The sequence below is a fragment of the Rhinatrema bivittatum genome, chromosome 8 (genome assembly GCF_901001135.1).
Source record: "Rhinatrema bivittatum chromosome 8, aRhiBiv1.1, whole genome shotgun sequence".
Lineage (NCBI taxonomy): Eukaryota > Metazoa > Chordata > Amphibia > Gymnophiona > Rhinatrematidae > Rhinatrema > Rhinatrema bivittatum.
Window position 1 is genome coordinate 271,301,597 of NC_042622.1, and position 18,793 is coordinate 271,320,389.

The following is an 18,793-nucleotide window of genomic DNA, read 5'->3' on the forward strand; positions in this document are numbered from 1 at the left end:
CTCTACACTGTTCAACATCTACATGCTCCCCCTCTGCAACCTTCTTTCTAAAAAAAAAAGGGCTTACATTTTACATATAGGCAGATGATGTACAGATTCTGCTCCCTCTCAAATCCTTCCTCGAAAGCACACTAAAAACCTGGGACACCCACCTGTCGGACATAACACAACTCCTCGCTCACTCTCAATCTCCCTCAACCTCAAAAAAACTGAAATCCTTCACATCTCTAACACCCCCAACCGCCATCTCAACAATCAAAGCCCAACAACCCTCCCGAACCATCAACTAGCCCTTACAGCTAGAAACCTCGGAGTCACTCTTGATACAGAAATCATCTCAAAAAGCAAATTAACACCATCATCAAAGACGGATTCTTCAAGCTCCAGACACTCAAAAGACTCAAACCGCTGCCCTTGCCACTACAGAACCGTCCTCCAGACCATACTATTCTCAAAACTTGACTATGTAACTCCCTTCTGCTTGGTCTCCCCGGAGCCACAATCAGACCGCTGCAGCTACTACAAAATGCAGCAGCCAGATCCCTCGCAAACCAAAAGAAGTCGGACCACATCACTCCCATCCTCAAGGACCTCCACTGGCTACCCATCGCTTTCTGGACACAATATAAAGTTCTAGCCCTCATTCACAAGTCACTCCACAAATACAAATTGGACTGGTTAAACACGCCCCTACGATACCACACACGGCAACGAACCCTCCGATCCTCTAACACTGTTATGCTCAGGCTTGTGACCCCTTGGGCCGACAGGAGGATGGTATACCTTGTGGAAGATCCATAGGTTCTCTCATCGGGTGGCGAGGCAGAGCAGAAGAGGAGACCAGCTGACTCTCGGCACTGGAGACGGAAGCGACTGCAGAGGCAGATGGAGAGACGAGAAGAGGAGCTGTGTCTTCACCACTGGAAGTCTGCGGTCCCCCCAGGAGGAGCCCGTAGGGACCCAGACCACTGGGACTTAGGTGGGCCTTAGAGAGGCCAAGGTATCGGTGCAAGGGCTGACTGGAGCTTTGCCCTGGAAGTCCCCGGTCCCCCCCGGGAGGAGCCCATACTCAAGCCTAGCCAGTGGTCCCTCTCAGGATCCCCTCCTGGGGGTGCTGTCATCTGCCATCGGCCCAAGGATTCACCTATTTACATTCCTGTCCAGCTGAGCACCCTCTCTAGTACTCCGCTGGTACAGACTGCCAACTCAGAAGTCTATATCATAACAGATTGCCAACTCCGTAGCAGATCCGTAACAGATTGCTAACTCCTCCCTTCTGGAGGAGTAGATCCTATCAGATTGCTTCTCACATCTGCTTGCTCCTCCCATCAGCATAGCAGATCATAATACCAATTTACTAACTTATCTTATTGCCAATTTTGTATTTAGGCAGACTATATCAGAAAAACAATCGTAGGGGTGGGAGGGAGTTAAACAGTTAACCCTTGGTCAAGGTTGTTCTCAGGACTCTGTATCTGCAATTGAGTTTGATAAGACCCTCCCCCTGATTGGTTTACTAAGCTGAACACAAGAAGCTTTAGTGCTTCCTGCCTCCTCGTTGAGCACAGCACACAATGGATTTGATTGATCCCTGCTGGCTCTCTGAATCAGCAGCCCCCAAGCTAGGTAGAGCAGGACACTTTCTGGAATTTTTTTGTCCTTTGCTTTAAATGAACCCTCAGCAAATTTATGCCCCAATATTAATATCTAAACAGAGATTATTAGTGACAGTTAAATCCAAATAAAGAGAGTGATTCTATCAAATTTAAAGCTAGATAGTTTTTTTTTTGTTTTTTTCATTTTTCTGGAATCTTAAAGAAACCCAATAGCAAATTAATATACAATATCAATATCTAGAAAGAGAAAGATTATAATGAAAGCACAGATGGCAATATATTATACACAGAAACCTTCTGAAATAATTATAAATTAATAAAAACAGTTATTCCTTAGCTGCACACTAGAAACAGTCTGCCTCCTCGCTGAGCACACCCCAAAATTCTTTGTTCATTTATTCTGTTTTGGCTCTTTTCTTGATGCTGTCCATGTGCCCCACTTCTTTCTTGTTCATTCTTTGTTTGTTTATTCAGTTTTTGGCTTTTTTCTTGATGCTGTCCATGTGCTCCTCCTGTTTCTCCATTCATTAATCCCATTTCTTCGGGGGGGGGGGGGGGGTGTTTCCATTCAGACATTATCATGCAAGGAAAACATACCATTTCACAGGTTGAGACAGAGTCTGGAGATCTTCAACAGCAGGCAGGTACAGGTAGTAGCCAGCCGTCCAAGAAGTGAACACGTGATGCTTGCTTTACAGATGCAGAAAAGGAGGTACTGAGCCATGCTGTCTGTGAGAACTACAAAGTTCTCTTCCAATCCAAGGTTTCTTGCTCCACAAAGAAACGGATTTGGAAGAAGATCGCGCTGGATGTCAGCTCCCTGTCTGTTACGCCCAGGGAGGTAAAACAGATACAGCACCGGTGGTGCAACACTAGAAAAGAGGTGAAAGAAAAGGCTGCCAAAATTGAGGCTGCAGCAAAGAGGACCGGTGGAGGGCCACCATGTCATATAGTCTTGACACCACTGGAGGAGCTGGTCCTCAGTACTGTGCAGCCAGAGGTCATGGTCGGTGTGCCCTCACTGTACAGCGCTGACACTGGAGCAAGTGAAGGTATGCATTAGGAGATATCTTATTTGCATTGCATGTTTACTTTTGGGCTTTTGGGAGGCAAACTGTTGACAACTAGAACTTCAATCTATCTTTCTCCATCTTTCTCCACAGATAGAGTCAATGAAGATGAATTTATTATTGAAGAAAATAATCAATCCATTCCCATGCCAGAATTTGTTTTCCCTGTGTCCAACGCTGACTCCCCATCCACCACATACAGGATGGCAAGACACAGGAACTTGTCACACTTAACCTGTTCGAAGTCTCTTCTGCGAGCCAAGAACGTGAGACATCTGAGGCATCATTACCCTTTGAGACATCTGAAGCATCAGTACCATCTGCGCTAGAGGCTGCTGCGGCACCGGAACAGGAACTGGCAACAGTGTCACGCGACCTGGAACAGGCGTTATTTGGTATTGACGGGCTACGTGAGCACTTTATGACTGGAATAATATCTCTACAGGATCAACACAACGACTTAATGCTCCAGGAACTGAGACAAATCCGAGCCGACATCAATGGGGCACTGGCTTCTCAATGTCGCCTCCACTTGTCGTTCCCTTAACCACCCATAAGATTTATCAAATAAAAGTTTGTTTTATCTGTTAAAGGAATGAATTCTGTTTCATATTTATGAGTACTTATGTTAATTCGTTACCCATAAAGCATGATTTCTGTCTCCCTTGCTTCTCCAAACCTGTCATGCCTCTCCCTTTGTATCATCATCCTTTGCAATTCCCTCACCCCTCCCCATAACCACCACTACCACTTATAGCTGTAACACTTGTAGCTGTAACAACCAACTCTTTAAAACAAATATTATTGTTTGAATAAATATAAAAAAATACAGTACAGACAATTTCAAAATTAAAAAAAATATATATTTTTAACTATATACAACACAACAAAAAAACATATTTACAAAAGGGGAAGGAAAGGGAATGGGCCATACGATGGGGGCAGAGGAGGAGCATTGTCATTGACAACGGGGAGACGATGGCTGTCTTAGAGGAGCCCGGGACATAACCAGCAGCGATTGAGCTGCTCGCATGGAACACAGCCGCTCAATAATTTCCTGCTGGCCATGCCGCAGGTCCTGGAGGATGGCCACCGTCTGCATCGCCATGCCCTCCATGACATCCAGGCCACAGGTCAACTGTACCTGGAGTGCCAGCACAGCATCCAGGTATGCCTCCATGGGAGAGGGCCTGGCCTGCTCCCGTGGCCCATCCCCAGATGCTGTGCCGGCCTCAAACCGACAACCCACTCCTGATGCCTCTGGTGCAACCTGGACATCATCGTCAATGACGATGACCTCCTCGGCCTCCATGGCTGGTGGGGCTGGAGGAATGGGGGCTAAGGGTGGCGGCGTGGGAGGTAGTGACATGGATGATGGCAGCGATGCTGCTGGTGGAGGCACCAGTTGCACATCTGAAATGAGAAAACAGAAGTAATTACTAGGGTATAAAAAACAGAACATGGGATCGGTGGGCCTGACAGTGTAAAATGACATTAGCCCATACTTTATATAGGCCGATACTATTAAAGGCTCACCTTGTGGATGCGGTGATAGAGGTGGTGGTGAAGGTGACGAGGGTGGCGAAGGAGCTGCTGAGGGTGGTGAGAGTACTGGTGAGGGTGGCGGTTCCTGTTCCTCCTCCGAGGAAGAAGTACTTGTATCTGAAAAGAGAAAAACAAAAGCGTTACTGATGCGCATGGAAAGATCTAGAATGGTAGGATGGAGACACAGTGATAACCATTTGTTATTGACATTATTAAACAAGACCTTACGTCTTACACCTCTTGCATCATCGTAAGCCTGATATTTCAAATTTTTAATGTTAAACCAACAGCACATATCTTCCTGCGGTGTTCGGCGGGCACACAGGGCCCAAAGGAACTCCTGCTCCTCCCTCCTCAGTTTTCGGGCCCTCTTTTTCAATGCCTCAACCTGGCGACAGAAGAAAACAAACAGAAAACATTCAACAATGCAAGAAATCAACCTATGCCATCTATTTTTAAGAAAATTGCCCTCTGTAGCACTAGACAGGCAACCCTATTACACCAGAGTTGCCCGTCTAGTGCTCCAGAGGGGACCTTTCAAGGTTTTCTGGTTGACACCACAACAGTGCATGTACATACATCATATGCTTGTGATAATATACAAGTGTCTCGCATGCATAATTTAATAACATGTTTTGAGGAATGGTGCACAAGGCTGAAGGGTCCACAAGGCAGGTTTCTTCACCCACTAAGCCACAGCTCTGGTTCTTCATTCTTGCATGAGCTCTGCAGCCATATTGTTGTGAGTGCAAAGCGATGGACAAAAATGTACCCTACAAAATGGACGTCTCAATGCGGCCTTTGTCCGCTTCACAACAGTAAACAATTTTGGTGTACCAAACACCTATTGCCAGAGCCTTTCCAAAGTGTCCACATCCACAGTTGTCTCGGCACCCTCCCGATGACACCTACATAGACGATCTCTTGGCCTACACCTATAGAGGCCTCTGAACTTAACTCCCATGGGAATGAAGCCTGGGCGTTGAAACTTGCCCTGAGCGCCCGCCAGGCCTCAACGGCCCGATCCTGGTGTCGTGGGCGCCCAGGGCAAAAATAAAGATGATGTTCATCCTCAATAATGAGATAGTCCAGCAGCCTCACATCGCCCTCGGAGAAGTTGGGTAGCCTCCCTCGCTGCATGGCTCCCAACTACGAACAAAATGGCAGTCTGGGTGTGGCCGCAGGGGATGGAGTTACACCTTCAAGCGTGTACATCCCTCCCTCCTGTGTCCCTGTTGCTAAAAGTCCCGCGGAGCTTCAGGGACGCAGAAATCTAGACGCCGAAGGAAATGACAGAACAGATAATAAAAAAACCAAATTTATTAGTTTTATGAAGCCAAAATAATACTACCATCAGAGTACAGATAGAGAAATCATTAAAAAAAGTTTATTACTGTTTTTAAGACAAAATAATACTGCTATGGAAAGGACAGAGAACAGAAGGATAAATCAAATAAAAAATTGTATTAGTTTTGTAAAGCTTTATTAAACTTTTCAGTGCAGGGAGCTTGTTTCATCGGTGGATCACAGCTCCTGAAAGAAAAGACAAAACAGGATTAAACTTATGCTCTACAGGCATGAAAAGGATAATATTAAGGATTTTGCAGAGGTATGTAGAAGAATAAAAGCTGCACATCAATATGAAGAGATATATGTATAATTGATAACAACTTACACGAGAAATAAGGCTCGATGATCCTTCGGCGAACATCATTCCCCCGCACTGTGTTGTCCACCTCTGCAGCCGGTTCCAGAGGTGGATCTGGCAGCAAGTTTTCTGCAACCTCAGCATCCACGCCAAATCGCAAACAAATGTGTAGCATGTAGCAGGCTATAATAATGCTTGTCACTTTTTCAGCACTGTATTGCAGGGCTCCACCAGAGCGATCCAGGCATCTGAATCTGCCTTTCAGAACTCCAAAGGTCCACTCAAACACGCTCAGTCATGTTTCTCATATTGGCATGAGCCTCATTGTAGCATTTTTCAGCTGCAGTGTGTGGAGACTGGAGCGGAGTTAGCAACCGGGGCTTACAGCCAGAGCCGCCATCACCTATATGGGGTATAATCAGGAATGCATCAAAAAGCACTTCACAGAATAAACACATCACATATATTAATGTACACATAGGGGGTAATTTTCAAAAGGAGTTACATGCGTAAATGTAGCTACTATTGTAGCAATTTTCAAAAGCCATTTACTCAAGTAAAGTGCACTTATGTGAGTAAATCCTATAGACAAGTCAATGGCATATATTGTAGCAATTTTCAAAAACCCACTTACTCAAGTAAAGTGAATTTACTCCAGTAAACCTGGTTTTTACTCGAGTAAATGCTTTTTAAAATCAGGCCCATACTGTATTGTATATCTAAAACCACAGTCCTTTACACATGGCATCATCTCACCGCTATCTAGAATCCTGCTGTTGCGATCCCCCCTGCTGCTGCGCTGCAGGAGGTCTCTTACCTTCCTCCAGAGGCCGCTCTGAAGCCTGGGCCTCGCCTGTGTTCCATCCGGGACTTGCTCCAGGGCCTGAGAGGCCTAGCTGTGCCTGTGGCTTGCTTGCCAGCGTTTGGACTTCCTGTTTGGCGACGCCCTTCTCCTAGGGGCTGGCCCGCAGCTCTCCACCTGACTTATAGGACCAGCGGTGGGCGGTCCTGGCAAGCTCCTCCCAGGGAGTTGCCTTCTACCTCCAGTACTTAAGGACTTTCTGTTCACTTGCAAAGGGCCTCCGGATCGGGCTCTACAGTCGTCTGTAACTTTGCCGATCCAGATCCCCCGGTTTCGCCTATGCCTTGTTGGGTTCCTGTCCTGTGTCTCTGCCTAGATGTTTGTTCCTGTGCCTGCCAGCCGTAAGGACTTCGGATGTGAGTATCCCAGCATCGGAGTTCCTGTTCGCTTGGAGTTTCCCTGCACCCTCCTTCTCAGCGTGGTCCGCGACCAGCCTTCCTGGGCTGTGTAGGGCGCGTCTTGGACAGGGTGGTCCGTGACTCAGTCCCACGGGTGGGCTGAGTAGGGCGCCCTGATGGACAGTGCCATGTTTCCGTCCAGCCTTGTCTACAGTGTCTGCTTCAGCCCTTGCCCGGATGTCTTCCTGTCTCTGCCTTGACCTACGTCCTCGTCTGGTTCCTGAGCCTTCTGTCCTGTTGGGCCCTGGAGTGGCCAACAGGAGGGATTCGTCCCACGGGCTCTTGAGCTTCTGCCAGCCGAGGGGGCTTCGGATGTGAGTATCCCAGCATCGGAGTTCCTGCTCGCCTGGATCTTTCCTGTGTCTCGCTTCAGCCCTTGTCCTGATGTCTCCGTCTTGCTTCAGCCTGCTTCTGCCCCGTCTGATGTCTTCTGTTTAAGGACTCTGTCTGCCCTTGCCTCTGTCCGGCCTGCTGCCCATTGCCGTTCCCTGCGGCAGGTCCGAAAGGGCCGGGAACAGTCGGAGGACCGTTCATTAGTCAACTTCCCCGTGTTGGCTACCATGGGCATGCAGGTCCGGCTGAGCGTCGGACTCCCTGCTTCTGTTTCTGCCTGCCTGGCTCACCATGCCTGCTCAGCTCACCTCCCACGGTGTGGCTTGGGGCTCCTCCTTGAGTCCTGCCGTGGCCCAAGGGCTCACCACCACCCGCTTACGACGACCGCGCCCGCGCGCGCTCGTAACACCTGCCCCGTAGCCGATGCCAACTACCAAGCACCCAGCCTTCACCGTACTTCCCCTGTGGGAAATGGGCTCCAAGGGATGTATGTGCAAGAATGTAGGCATCATGGCAGCTCCCAGGAAACCTTGTAACAACATTAAGAATTCGAAGATACGCATCACAAACAACTTGCATATTCATCGAATGGAATTGCTTGACTTTCCGGAACAAACTCTCCTCTTCCAACTTGGGGGTCAATGCAATATGGGTGCAGTCTATAGCATCCAACACATTCGGCATCCCTGCAATAGCCATGAACCCACTGCAGATCTCTTGCAGTTGCATTGGATCTGTAGGAAACATGATGTACTTCCTCATCCGCCTCATCTTGGCCTTCAAGACCTGATGCCGTGAGAAGGAGGCCTGGGTCATACCCGCAACGATGCTCATTGGTTTCTGAAAACTTCTGGTACCGAAAAAATGTAACGCACCAAGAAGTTTCGTCAACCCTGGCACAGCATGGTTGCGATTGGCCAGGGGGTCAAGGTCACTGCGCAGATCTTCATATAGGGCCAGGATTGCCCGTGAGCTGAGCCGGTACCTTCACACTACATCTCGCTCGGGCATGCCAAAGAGAGTTGTTCGTGGGCAAAATATACGTTGCGGACACGGTCTGTAGATAGCTCTGGCCTGTGCACGGATGACTCTGTCCTGCTGTGCCTGTATGAAAACAACACAATAATCAGCATAACATAAAATAATATTAATATTTTATTATAAAAATATGAAATTATGGAAGCATCTGCATCTGCCACAACAGGCAGCAAAATATTTTGGACGTTCATACACAGGCCACAAAGCAGAGCCACTGCTGCCGTTTGAACAAAGGAGTTGACGACATACATACACATTCACAAAAACACATATACACACATCTTCTACCTCCTCTTATCTTGCTGCTGGGTTCTCCTCTTGGGTGTTGTCTCCAATCGCTTGCCTAGCATTTCTTATTCTGGCTTTCATCCGTAACAAAAAGATCGCCAAAGCCAAAATGTACATACAATCCAACATGCTATCCGATGTGTCTACCTGCCACAAATCACGGCATCACACTAATGCCAGGGCCAAAGCAGGTGCTAAATTTACAGGTTAAAAAAAACTTGTTAAAGACGCGCTATTGTGGACGTGTGTTACTGTTTTGAGGGTAATAGCTAATCCGGTCATTAACATGCCATCTGCATGCGGTGGGTGCAAATTTGTATGTGCCTGTTTCCGCATGCGCTAAGGACACGCTACTGCAGATAGTGAATCATGCATCCAGATAACACGTCGAGAACGAGCGTCTAATTCGCGTTAAATGGTGCACTATCCCCGCCGCGCTTTACTGTGTCAGGCTGATTGTAATTGAACAAAGCCTTTTGTCTGATCCTGCTGCAGCAGATCTATACTACTTAAGAACATAAGAACATAAGAAAATGCCATACTGGGTCAGACCAAGGGTCCATCAAGCCCAGCATCCTGTTTCCAACAGTGAACCACATATGCAGGCCCTTTGCTCCTGAATAAGCCTGCTTTATTAAACCTTAAGCGTTTCCTCATTCGGTCTGAGTGACAACTCAGCAGAACTAGTAACTTTTACTTGGTATCTAATAAAGTAATGTGATAGCCATGCTAGTCTACTAAGATACGTAGAAAAGGAGATCAACAGACAAGTTGATGGGATACTTTTGTGTTGGACTAAAGTAATACACTGCTTAGCTATATGACTGCAAGCAGTATCTTCTGTCTTGAATAAAGTAACACATTTCCCAACTCTCCAAACCTAGTCACACACCTACTGTTAGTCTAATAAAAAAAAAGTATCACTTGCAGCTTGTCTGTTGATCTTTATCTCTACTTGATATTCAGCTAATTGAAAGCACCCTACTAATATTTCCAATTGAATGATTCATGATTGGGATATTTTTAAGGAGGAAACTAATGTAGGAATTATAATAATGTGATCTTTATAATATGCCTCTTTTATTGATTGGGTACCGACAGGAAATGACCGCACATGTACCAGCACTTCCTCCATGCTACTGAAAATGTATTTTAATGGCTCCAAGATCCCACTTCCTCCTGGCTCTCCATGTGACCAGAATCAAGGCTATTGTGATAAATTTCACATCTGTCAACTTGTGGATGCAGATGGACCAATTGCTCGACTGAAAAACTCAATCTTAAACTTAATTGAACTGGAGGATATATCAACCTGGATGAAAGTGAGAATTTCTTGGCTATATGCATTTCCCTTCCTGTATATTTTAGTCTTTCTGTGAGTGAAATTTCTTTTATTTCTTATGCCATTTTCTTTCTGCACCCTTATGAAGCTGATAGAGAAACATTTCGTACATTTAAAAAGCCTGCCTTTACCGAGCAGGAGGTTGCAATTAATTTTTGCACATTAAAATGTTGTGTTTGTGGCATTGTGGACCCTTGGTCACTGTGGAGATGACTCCGCCCACGGGGAGGGGCCCCGTGGGGAATCATAGCGATAGGCTGAACTCAATATAGCAGACACAGGATGGATAGAAGGCTTTATTGTACTGCTGTAGATAGATGACGTAAGCAGGAAGGTAAGGCACTGATATCCGCAAGATGCCAATACGTTCAATAGGCTCGGATGTAGAATCTCACCCAGATGTTCACGGTAGGCGGGAGCCCGCAGAACGGGTAACGCCGCGGCTGGTGGGTGGAGTTGGAGCACCGATCGTAGAGGTATTCACAGGAATGTAGGCGTCTTCCTGATGATGAGATGGTGGGACCAAAGGTCCATGGTGCAGGATAGATAGGCTGATAGGCCCTCGAGGAGCGAGTACCTGATAGTCCAATATCCTGAAACGTAGAAGAGAGAGAAAGACCCCTGAGGAGCGGTTGTCTAGTTAGTAGAGAACCCCGAAGGGTAGTTGGAAGCGAGAGACCCCCGAGGAGCGGGTGTCTAGAGCTTCTAAAGGAGCGAGGCCCTTGGAGTGAAAGCAACGTCTAAGCGTGCAGCTTAGAGCGGTCAGAGTAGCTAAACCGAAGTCCTTGCTAACTCAAAGGTGGTAGCGAAACGGAGGCTTGATAGACCCGGAGGTATTGACGTCATGCGGTGGGGCCGCCCCCGAGGTTCCCGCCATGACGTGGATTTGAGCGTAGGAGATGTGCGCGCGCACACCCTAGGAGGCCACGGGAGTGAGCATGGCGGACTGGAACGCCCATGCTAGGTTGGAGACGCCGAGATCCTCGGCACTGGAGGCAGCCATCTTTCCCAGGGAGAGAGAATAGGGAAGAAAAGAGGTAAAGTAGAGCGGTCGCAGCCGTCTGCGACTGATGAACGCAACATAAAACAGATTGGACTAGTGGTAGGATCCTTTGTTTTCAGTTTTTATTGTATTTTTCCTAGGAATTTCAATGTTATGACAAAAAACATCAATGGAAAGATTGCTTTGTTATAACAAATGATAGAAAAATCTTTTTTTCATTGATTTTTTTAATGACATTGAAATTCCCAGGCAAAATAAAATAAAAATTGAAAACGAAGGTCCCTACATTTTTTCTAAAGAAAGATTCCAGTGGATGGCGGGCGACAGCCTTCATGAGGGGAAGAGTTCAAGATTCAAATATTACATAAAAAAAAAATATTTAGAACCAGTGACAGATGTTATGTCAGTTGTCCCCTTGACACCTTATCTATAAACTTCTTGTGAGCACTATCCCTGCTTCTGGACTTCCCTATGATAATTTGCAGCTCACACTCTAATTGATCACCTGTTCATTAGCATCCAGAGTTAAACCTGCATTTAGGAAGTGATACTGTGTCTCAAAGAAAGATTATTTATATAGCATAGAAATTGATGGGCCTGGGTCCGCTCTAGTGGCATAATGGCAGCACTGCATATTGCCATATGGAGGCTACCCAGGGTCAGCTAGAGTTGGGGATGCCATGGAATTAGCATTCAGAGCTCCTGTGGGGGAGACCGAATTTAGATCCCATGATACAGGGTTCTCGATAGAACCTTCTTGATGCATGACTCCCAGCCTCAGGACCATTGCTGCAATAACCAAACTAGGAACTGTTGGACAGAGTGTCACTTAAAATACAGGAAAAAAAAACCCCAGGTAGTTGCAAATAAAAGCTTATAGCACCAGGATCCCAGCACTCTGAATGAGTTGGAAGAAAAAGGGGAAAGGAGGAATTATGGGACTAGAAAATTGTTGATGGGCACAGTGTCTATATTAATTTTTGTATCTATGTCCATGGTCACAGAAAGACAGTCCTGCTGCGAAGATACAGTAATGTTTACAGCATATGTTCATAGTTGTATGGTATTGCTTTAGACACTGACATTAAATATGAGGATGTTTATGGGGATACATTATTGCCATGCAAGTGGTGACCCACTAACCACTGCAGCATTAAATTGCTCATTATGCTATGGCTAGTTAGGCAATCCGCTGTCAAATTTATACCAGATTAATGTATAAAATAAGAGGTTGGTCTGAAATCAGGCCACAGTAATGAAACAAATATAAGAAGAATAGTAGGTCTAATGATATTAATCTCATGTAACATAAAAGAAGAAAATTCAGGAAATGCAGATTAACGGCCACCATGGAAAACACAATTTGGCACCCTTTCAAACCTTCATTACATGTGCACCGCATGGGCAAATATATGGGATATTTGCCAACATGTTGTACCACATAAAATAAAGGCGACTATATCATGCCTGTCACACCACTTTTGATGTGGTGAGCAGGAATGCTAATGTTTTCAACCATCAGGATCTCAATCAGCACAAATAATTTTTGATTCTCTTCTCCCAGGTACATTGGTGGGCCATTCTTCTGATCATATTAACATTAGCAGCTCTGATGGCTGGAACAGTGTTCCTCTTTGGGAGAACTCTGGATACTGAATACTCCAGAAAAGGTAAACCCCAGCTTCATACCTACCGGCATGTTTCAAACGTACACAAATACCTTATGCTGCTGTTTGTTCTTCAAATCTGATTGGTCACTGTGTTTTTATTGCCATTTTTGGGTGGCCCACTCAACGCTCCCCTGTTCTTTGGTGGTGATACTTGGACTAATAATTTTCCACCTAGGCCACAAACATCTGTAGACATTAAGAGCCTGATTTGATCATCCACTATTTTATGGTGAACTGATACTCGGCTGGAAATATTTGGTCCTATTAATTTCCTTCTAGGCCTCAAATAGTTGTCGGAGTCAAGAGCTTGATTTGATTATCTATGGTTTACAATGAATTCAGCGTGCTCAGCTGAGCGCACTGTTTAACTCGCGGTTGGACACGCATCCACAACCCCTTATACCAGAAGGGGATTAGCGCATCCAAAACATGCATCCAACCCCCCTCCCCCCCTGCAAAACGAATAGCGATCATCACATGCAAATGCTATTCGCTATTCTCCCCAGATCCAAAAACAAAAGTGCGCACGACCCCCACATTTTCACGCTCAGAAATCAATGCCAGCCTTAAGCAGCCCAAAAAAGTGTACAGAAAAGCAGAAAATGCTGCTTTTCTGTACATCCTCCGACTTAATATCGTGGTGATATTAAGTCAGAGGAACAAAAAGGTTTAAAAAAAAATTTTTTCGGGGGGAGGGAGTGCTATAACGCGGCCGATAGGAGAGGACGCCTGCGCGCTGAGCTCCGTCCCCTACACGCACAAATACCATAAAATACGGCACTTTTACCCCGATGTTATTGGAAAGTCGGTATAGAAAAATGCTAAATAAATAAATAAATAAATAAATATTTCCTCCCGATTTCGCACGAACGACTTCGCACACAATCTGCTTTATAGAATGGCGACAAAAAGGAAGACGGCAGACCTCAAACAATATTCATATGGCTAAACAAGCACGGAAGCCTGGCCCGAGGACAGTGAGCAGACCTGTCTAAATTTAGAAACCGCCAGACCAACAGCCGACGCATCCGGAGCTCCCCACCCGTCCAGTCTGAACTCTGCCGGAGAGGCGCTGTCGAGGGAAGAAATAAGAGGTTGGTTCCCGGAAATTCGTGCCGACCTGAAGCAGCACAAAACGGACCTCATGGCTACAATGGCAGATAATCAAAGAAGATTACCGAGTGGAAGGCCACAGTGAGGCCATAACTAGCCTGGCCACACAGCTCACTACTGAACTCTCGGTCCTCTCTGAGAAATTAGAGGACCTTGAAAATAGAAATAGAAAGTGCAACCTGAGGATCCACGGAGTGCCAGACAGAACGGAATACGCCGACGCACGCACTGTAGCACAGCAAATATGCGCCTCCATCTTAAGATCAGGCGATACAGAACAAAATAATAATGCTCCAGACGCACCCAGGCTTGAACAAGCTCACCGGGCCCTGCAGCAGCGCAGGGACCAGAGACCACAGGACATAATAATTTGTTTTCACAGTTTTACACAGAAAACACAGGTGTATGACGCTGCCAGAAAGCAGAGTGAAATTCTATGGAACTCTCACCCATTAGCCATACATCAGGACCTGGCGCCTGCGACATTCAAACGTCGCTATGATTTGCATGAAGCTACTGCCTCTCTGCCTGCTAGTGGCATTCGATATCGCTGGGCATATCCATTTGGACTACAGTTCCAAGTTCAAGATGTGACTTATCGTATAAAATCATTACAGGAAGCTGCAGACGCAGTCCGACAGGCCCATTTACAAGTAACCTTCCAGGTCCCTAAGATGGCCGCTGCATCACCTAAGCCGGATACAATGCCTAGATGGCACAGAGTGGGAAAGGGAGGACGACAGCTTCCCAGGCAGGGGTTAATATACTTCTGCAATATGGTATTTTATTTTGTTATCTTATTCTGTTTAATAAGGTTTAATGGTGGGGGATGACCTCACTGTTGGGGGCTCCTTAGACACCGGGTATAGTTGAAGCCTCTTAAAGGTTGGTATTCCGTAGGGAATGGCGGAATACATAAAGAATTATGGGGTTGGCAACAGAGCTTTCATGACTCACCTTTTAGGAAAGGACTGGCACAAATTACCTAATAAGGGACATCACATGTTATTATATGTTTATGAGTGTACAAACTATGTTCACTCCCTGAATCTCATATTATATCTAATCTCACAATAACATGATTTTACTCACAATTTACATATTACAATCTTTTTTATTCAATACTAAATCTACCACATATCAAACATTTTTATTACAATACAAATATATGTAAACATCTCACTCAGTTTGTGGACATGCCAGAGCACAGTATACATATAAAACAAGCCTATGTCTTTATTCCCACATACATCCTTCCCCCATTCACACCCCCTCAAATTCTACCCCACCCCCCACATAAAAACTTTATGCCTCAAGACTTCTCTATCTTTTACCTATTGTCTTTCCACTTATTTTACTCCTTTTCCTGCATAGGTCATACCCCTATGTTTATCATCAACTTATATTTGTACCCCTCACTTCTAATTGGTCTGTTGATCCCATAGCTTGTGTATATAATGCTCCTATATGTTGATCCCGTCACTTTTATATACAGCACTCCCACGCCATTCCCTGCAAGGATCCCTGTTTCGCAGTTAGCTTCCTCAGGGGACAATCTATCATGACGATGTTGTGCTGGAAGGCATGCAGTGTTAAAGCTCAATTAGCTTCAATTACAAGAATTACACCCACATTGCATTACTCAGAAAATAATTCCCCAATACCACAAAAAAACTAGGAGTCAAGAAAAGGAGATACATTAGGCTCAGGTAGGATAACACATGTGACCCACAGTCACCCATTCTTGACAGATGGGCAGCCAACAAGAATACCCCCCCCCCCCCCCCACTCAAACAGGTCATTAAGGAATTCATTAAAAACCAGGATTACAGTGGGCTCTGGTAGAATTAGACCTGTGATGAGGAGACACACACTGTACCAAATGCAAAAAGAACAAAAAGCCTTCTCTATATTAAAAACTGAAGAAGTTCTTGAGAAAAACATTGAAGTGTTACCAGGAAAGAGAAAAAAAAAACCAATGCAAGCAGAATTTCAAGATCCATAACCAAAAGAAAAAGCTAATTGAGATGGATAACTCTGTCATCAGTGGCACAACTGCAAAAGGAAAGAGTGAAGTGAATAACAAATCTCAACTAAAGTCTCATAAGGAGCCCAGGAAAAGCAATAACCTTAAAGAGAAAACCTGGAAAACTATGACCACAAATGCTCATAGTTTGGGAAATAAAATCCCAGATCTGAAGGCCCTAATGACGGAGGCAAAATTGGACATTGTTGCTATCACAGAGACATGGTTCACAGAATCTCTTGATTGGGATACAGCAATACCAGGCTATAACTTGTTAAGGAAGGACAGAGTGGATAGAAAAGGGGGAGGTGTGGCTCTTTATGTCAGAAACAATATCCAAGCATCTGAGCTGCAAGGAAGTTGGGGCAAGGAAGAAGCACTATGGGTCAACCTAAAAAAAGATGACGGAGCGTCCATTTATATTGGAGTGGTTTACAGGCCTCCAAACCAAAAGGAAGAGCTGGACAGAGATCTGGTTGAAGACATCCATAAGATACGTAAGAAGGGAGAAGTGGTGATCGTTGGTGACTTTAATATGCCAGATGTAGACTGGAAAATCCCATCTGCAGAATCTAAAAATAGTAGAGCGATAGTGGATGCCATGCAAGTAACTTTGTTCAAACAAATGGTAATGGAACCCACGAGAGAAGGAACTATACTCGATTTAGTGTTCACTAATGGAGATAATGTCTCTGATGTCCAGGTGGGCACCCACCTCAGCACCAGTGATCATCAAACGGTATGGTTTAATATCACTAAAAGAATATGGAAAAGAAGCACAAAGACCCGAGTTTTACAGTTCAAAATCACGGACTTTGAGGAAATGGGGAAGTACCTAGAGGAAGAACTAATAGGATGGGAGAACGAGACAGATGTTGATCAGCAGTGGACCAATCTAAAAGGAGCAATCACCAAGGCAACTACTCTATATGTTAGAAATGTAAAGAAAAGCAAAAGAAAACTGAAACCTATCTGGTTCTCAAAGGAGGTGGCTGACAAAATTAAAGCTAAAAGAACAGCATTCAAGAAATATAAAAGATCCCAAAGGGAGGAGCACAAAGAAGAATATTTGATTCAACTGAGGGAGACAAAGAAATTAATCAAGTCAGCAAAAAGTCAAGCGGAAGAGAGGATTGCCAAGGAGATAAAAAATGGTGACAAAACATTTTTCAGATACATCAGTGAAAAGAGAAAAGTCCAAAGTGGTATAGTGAAATTGAAAGGTGGAAATGATCAATGTGTGGAGAGAGACGAAGAAATGGCAGAAATATTAAACGAATACTTCAGCTCTGTGTTCACTAAAGAAGACCCTGGAGAAGGACCATCTCTACACAACAAAAACTGGTGGGAAGTGGAATAGATGAAAATCCTTTTACAGTAGAAAATGTATGGGAAGAGCTAAAGAATCTGAAAATGGACAAAGCCATGGGGCCTGATGGGATTCATCCAAGGATACTGAGGGAGCTCAGAGATGTGCTGGCGGTCCACTGTGTGACCTATTCAATAGATCCCTAGAAACGGGAGTGGTGCCGAGTGATTGGAGAAGAGCGGTAGTGGTCCTGCTTCACAAGAGTGGGAACAGAGAGGAGGCTGGTAACTACAGACCGGTTAGCCTCACTTTGCTGGTGGGAAAAGTAATGGAGTCACTGTTGAAAGAGAGAATAGTGAACTATCTACAGTCGGGAGAATTGATGGACCAGAGGCAACATGGATTCACCAGGGGAAGATCCTGTCAGACAAATCTGATTGACTTTTTTGACTGGGTAACCAAGGAATTGGATCAAGGAAGAGCGCTCGATGTCATCTACTTGGATTTCAGCAAAGCTTTTGATACGGTTCCACACAGGAGACTGGTGAATAAAACGAGAAGCTTAGGAGTGAGTGCCGAGGTGATGACCTGGATTGCAAACTGGTTGACGGACAGAAGACAATGTGTGATGGTAAATGGAACTTTCTCTGAAGAGAGAGTGGTTTTAAGTGGTGTACCGCAAGGATCTGTGTTGGGAACGGTCCTGTTCAATATCTTTGTGAGCGACATTGCGGACGGGATAGAAGGTTAGGTTTGTCTTTTTGCGGATGACACTAAGATCTGCAACAGAGTGGACATGCTGGAAGGAGTGGAGAGAATGAGATGGGATTTAAGGAAACTGGAAGTGGTCGAAGATATGGCAGCTGAGATTCAATGCCAAGAAGTGCAAAGTCATGCATATGGGGAGTGGAAATCCGAATGAACTGTATTTGATTGGGGGGGGGGGGGGGAAGGCTGATGTGCACGGAGTAGGAGAGAGACCTTGGAATGATAGTGTCTAATGATATGAAGTCTGCAAAACAATGCGACAAGGCGATAGCAAAAGCCAGAAGAATGCTGGGCTGCATAGAGAGAGGAATATCGAGTAAGAAAAGGGAAGTGATTATCCCCTTGTACAGGTCCTTGGTGAGGTCTCACCTGGAGTACTGTGTTCAGTTCTGGAGACCGTATCTACAAAGAGACAAAGACAAGATGGAAGCGGTACAGAGAAGGGCGACCAGGAAGGTGGAGGGTCTTCATCGGATGACATACGAGGAGAGATTGAAGAATCTAAATATGTACTCCCTGGAGGAAAGGAGGAGCAGGGGTGATATGATTCAGACTTTCAGATACTTGAAAAACTTTAATGATCCAAAGACAACGACAAACCTTTTCCGTCAGAAAAAAATCAGCAGAACCAGAGGTCACGAGCTGAGGCTCCAGGGAGGAAGACTAAGAACCAATGTCAGGAATTCTTTCTTCTCGGAAAGGGTGGTGGATGCCTGGAATGCCCTTCCGGAGGAAGTGGTGAAGTCTAAAACTGTGAAGGACTT

At 45.3% G+C, this 18,793-nt stretch overlaps 1 protein-coding gene across 1 annotated transcript in view; it reads left to right on the plus strand.

The window, feature by feature from the left end:
* LOC115097644 (disintegrin and metalloproteinase domain-containing protein 10-like) overlaps positions 1–18,793 on the plus strand; it is a 204,191-nt gene that overhangs the window by 168,664 nt on the left and 16,734 nt on the right. The window contains exons 15-16 of the mRNA XM_029613575.1: positions 9,900–10,120; positions 12,708–12,813. Coding sequence (XP_029469435.1) covers positions 9,900–10,120; positions 12,708–12,813 — 327 coding nt within the window. The remainder of the gene's footprint in view (positions 1–9,899; positions 10,121–12,707; positions 12,814–18,793) is intronic.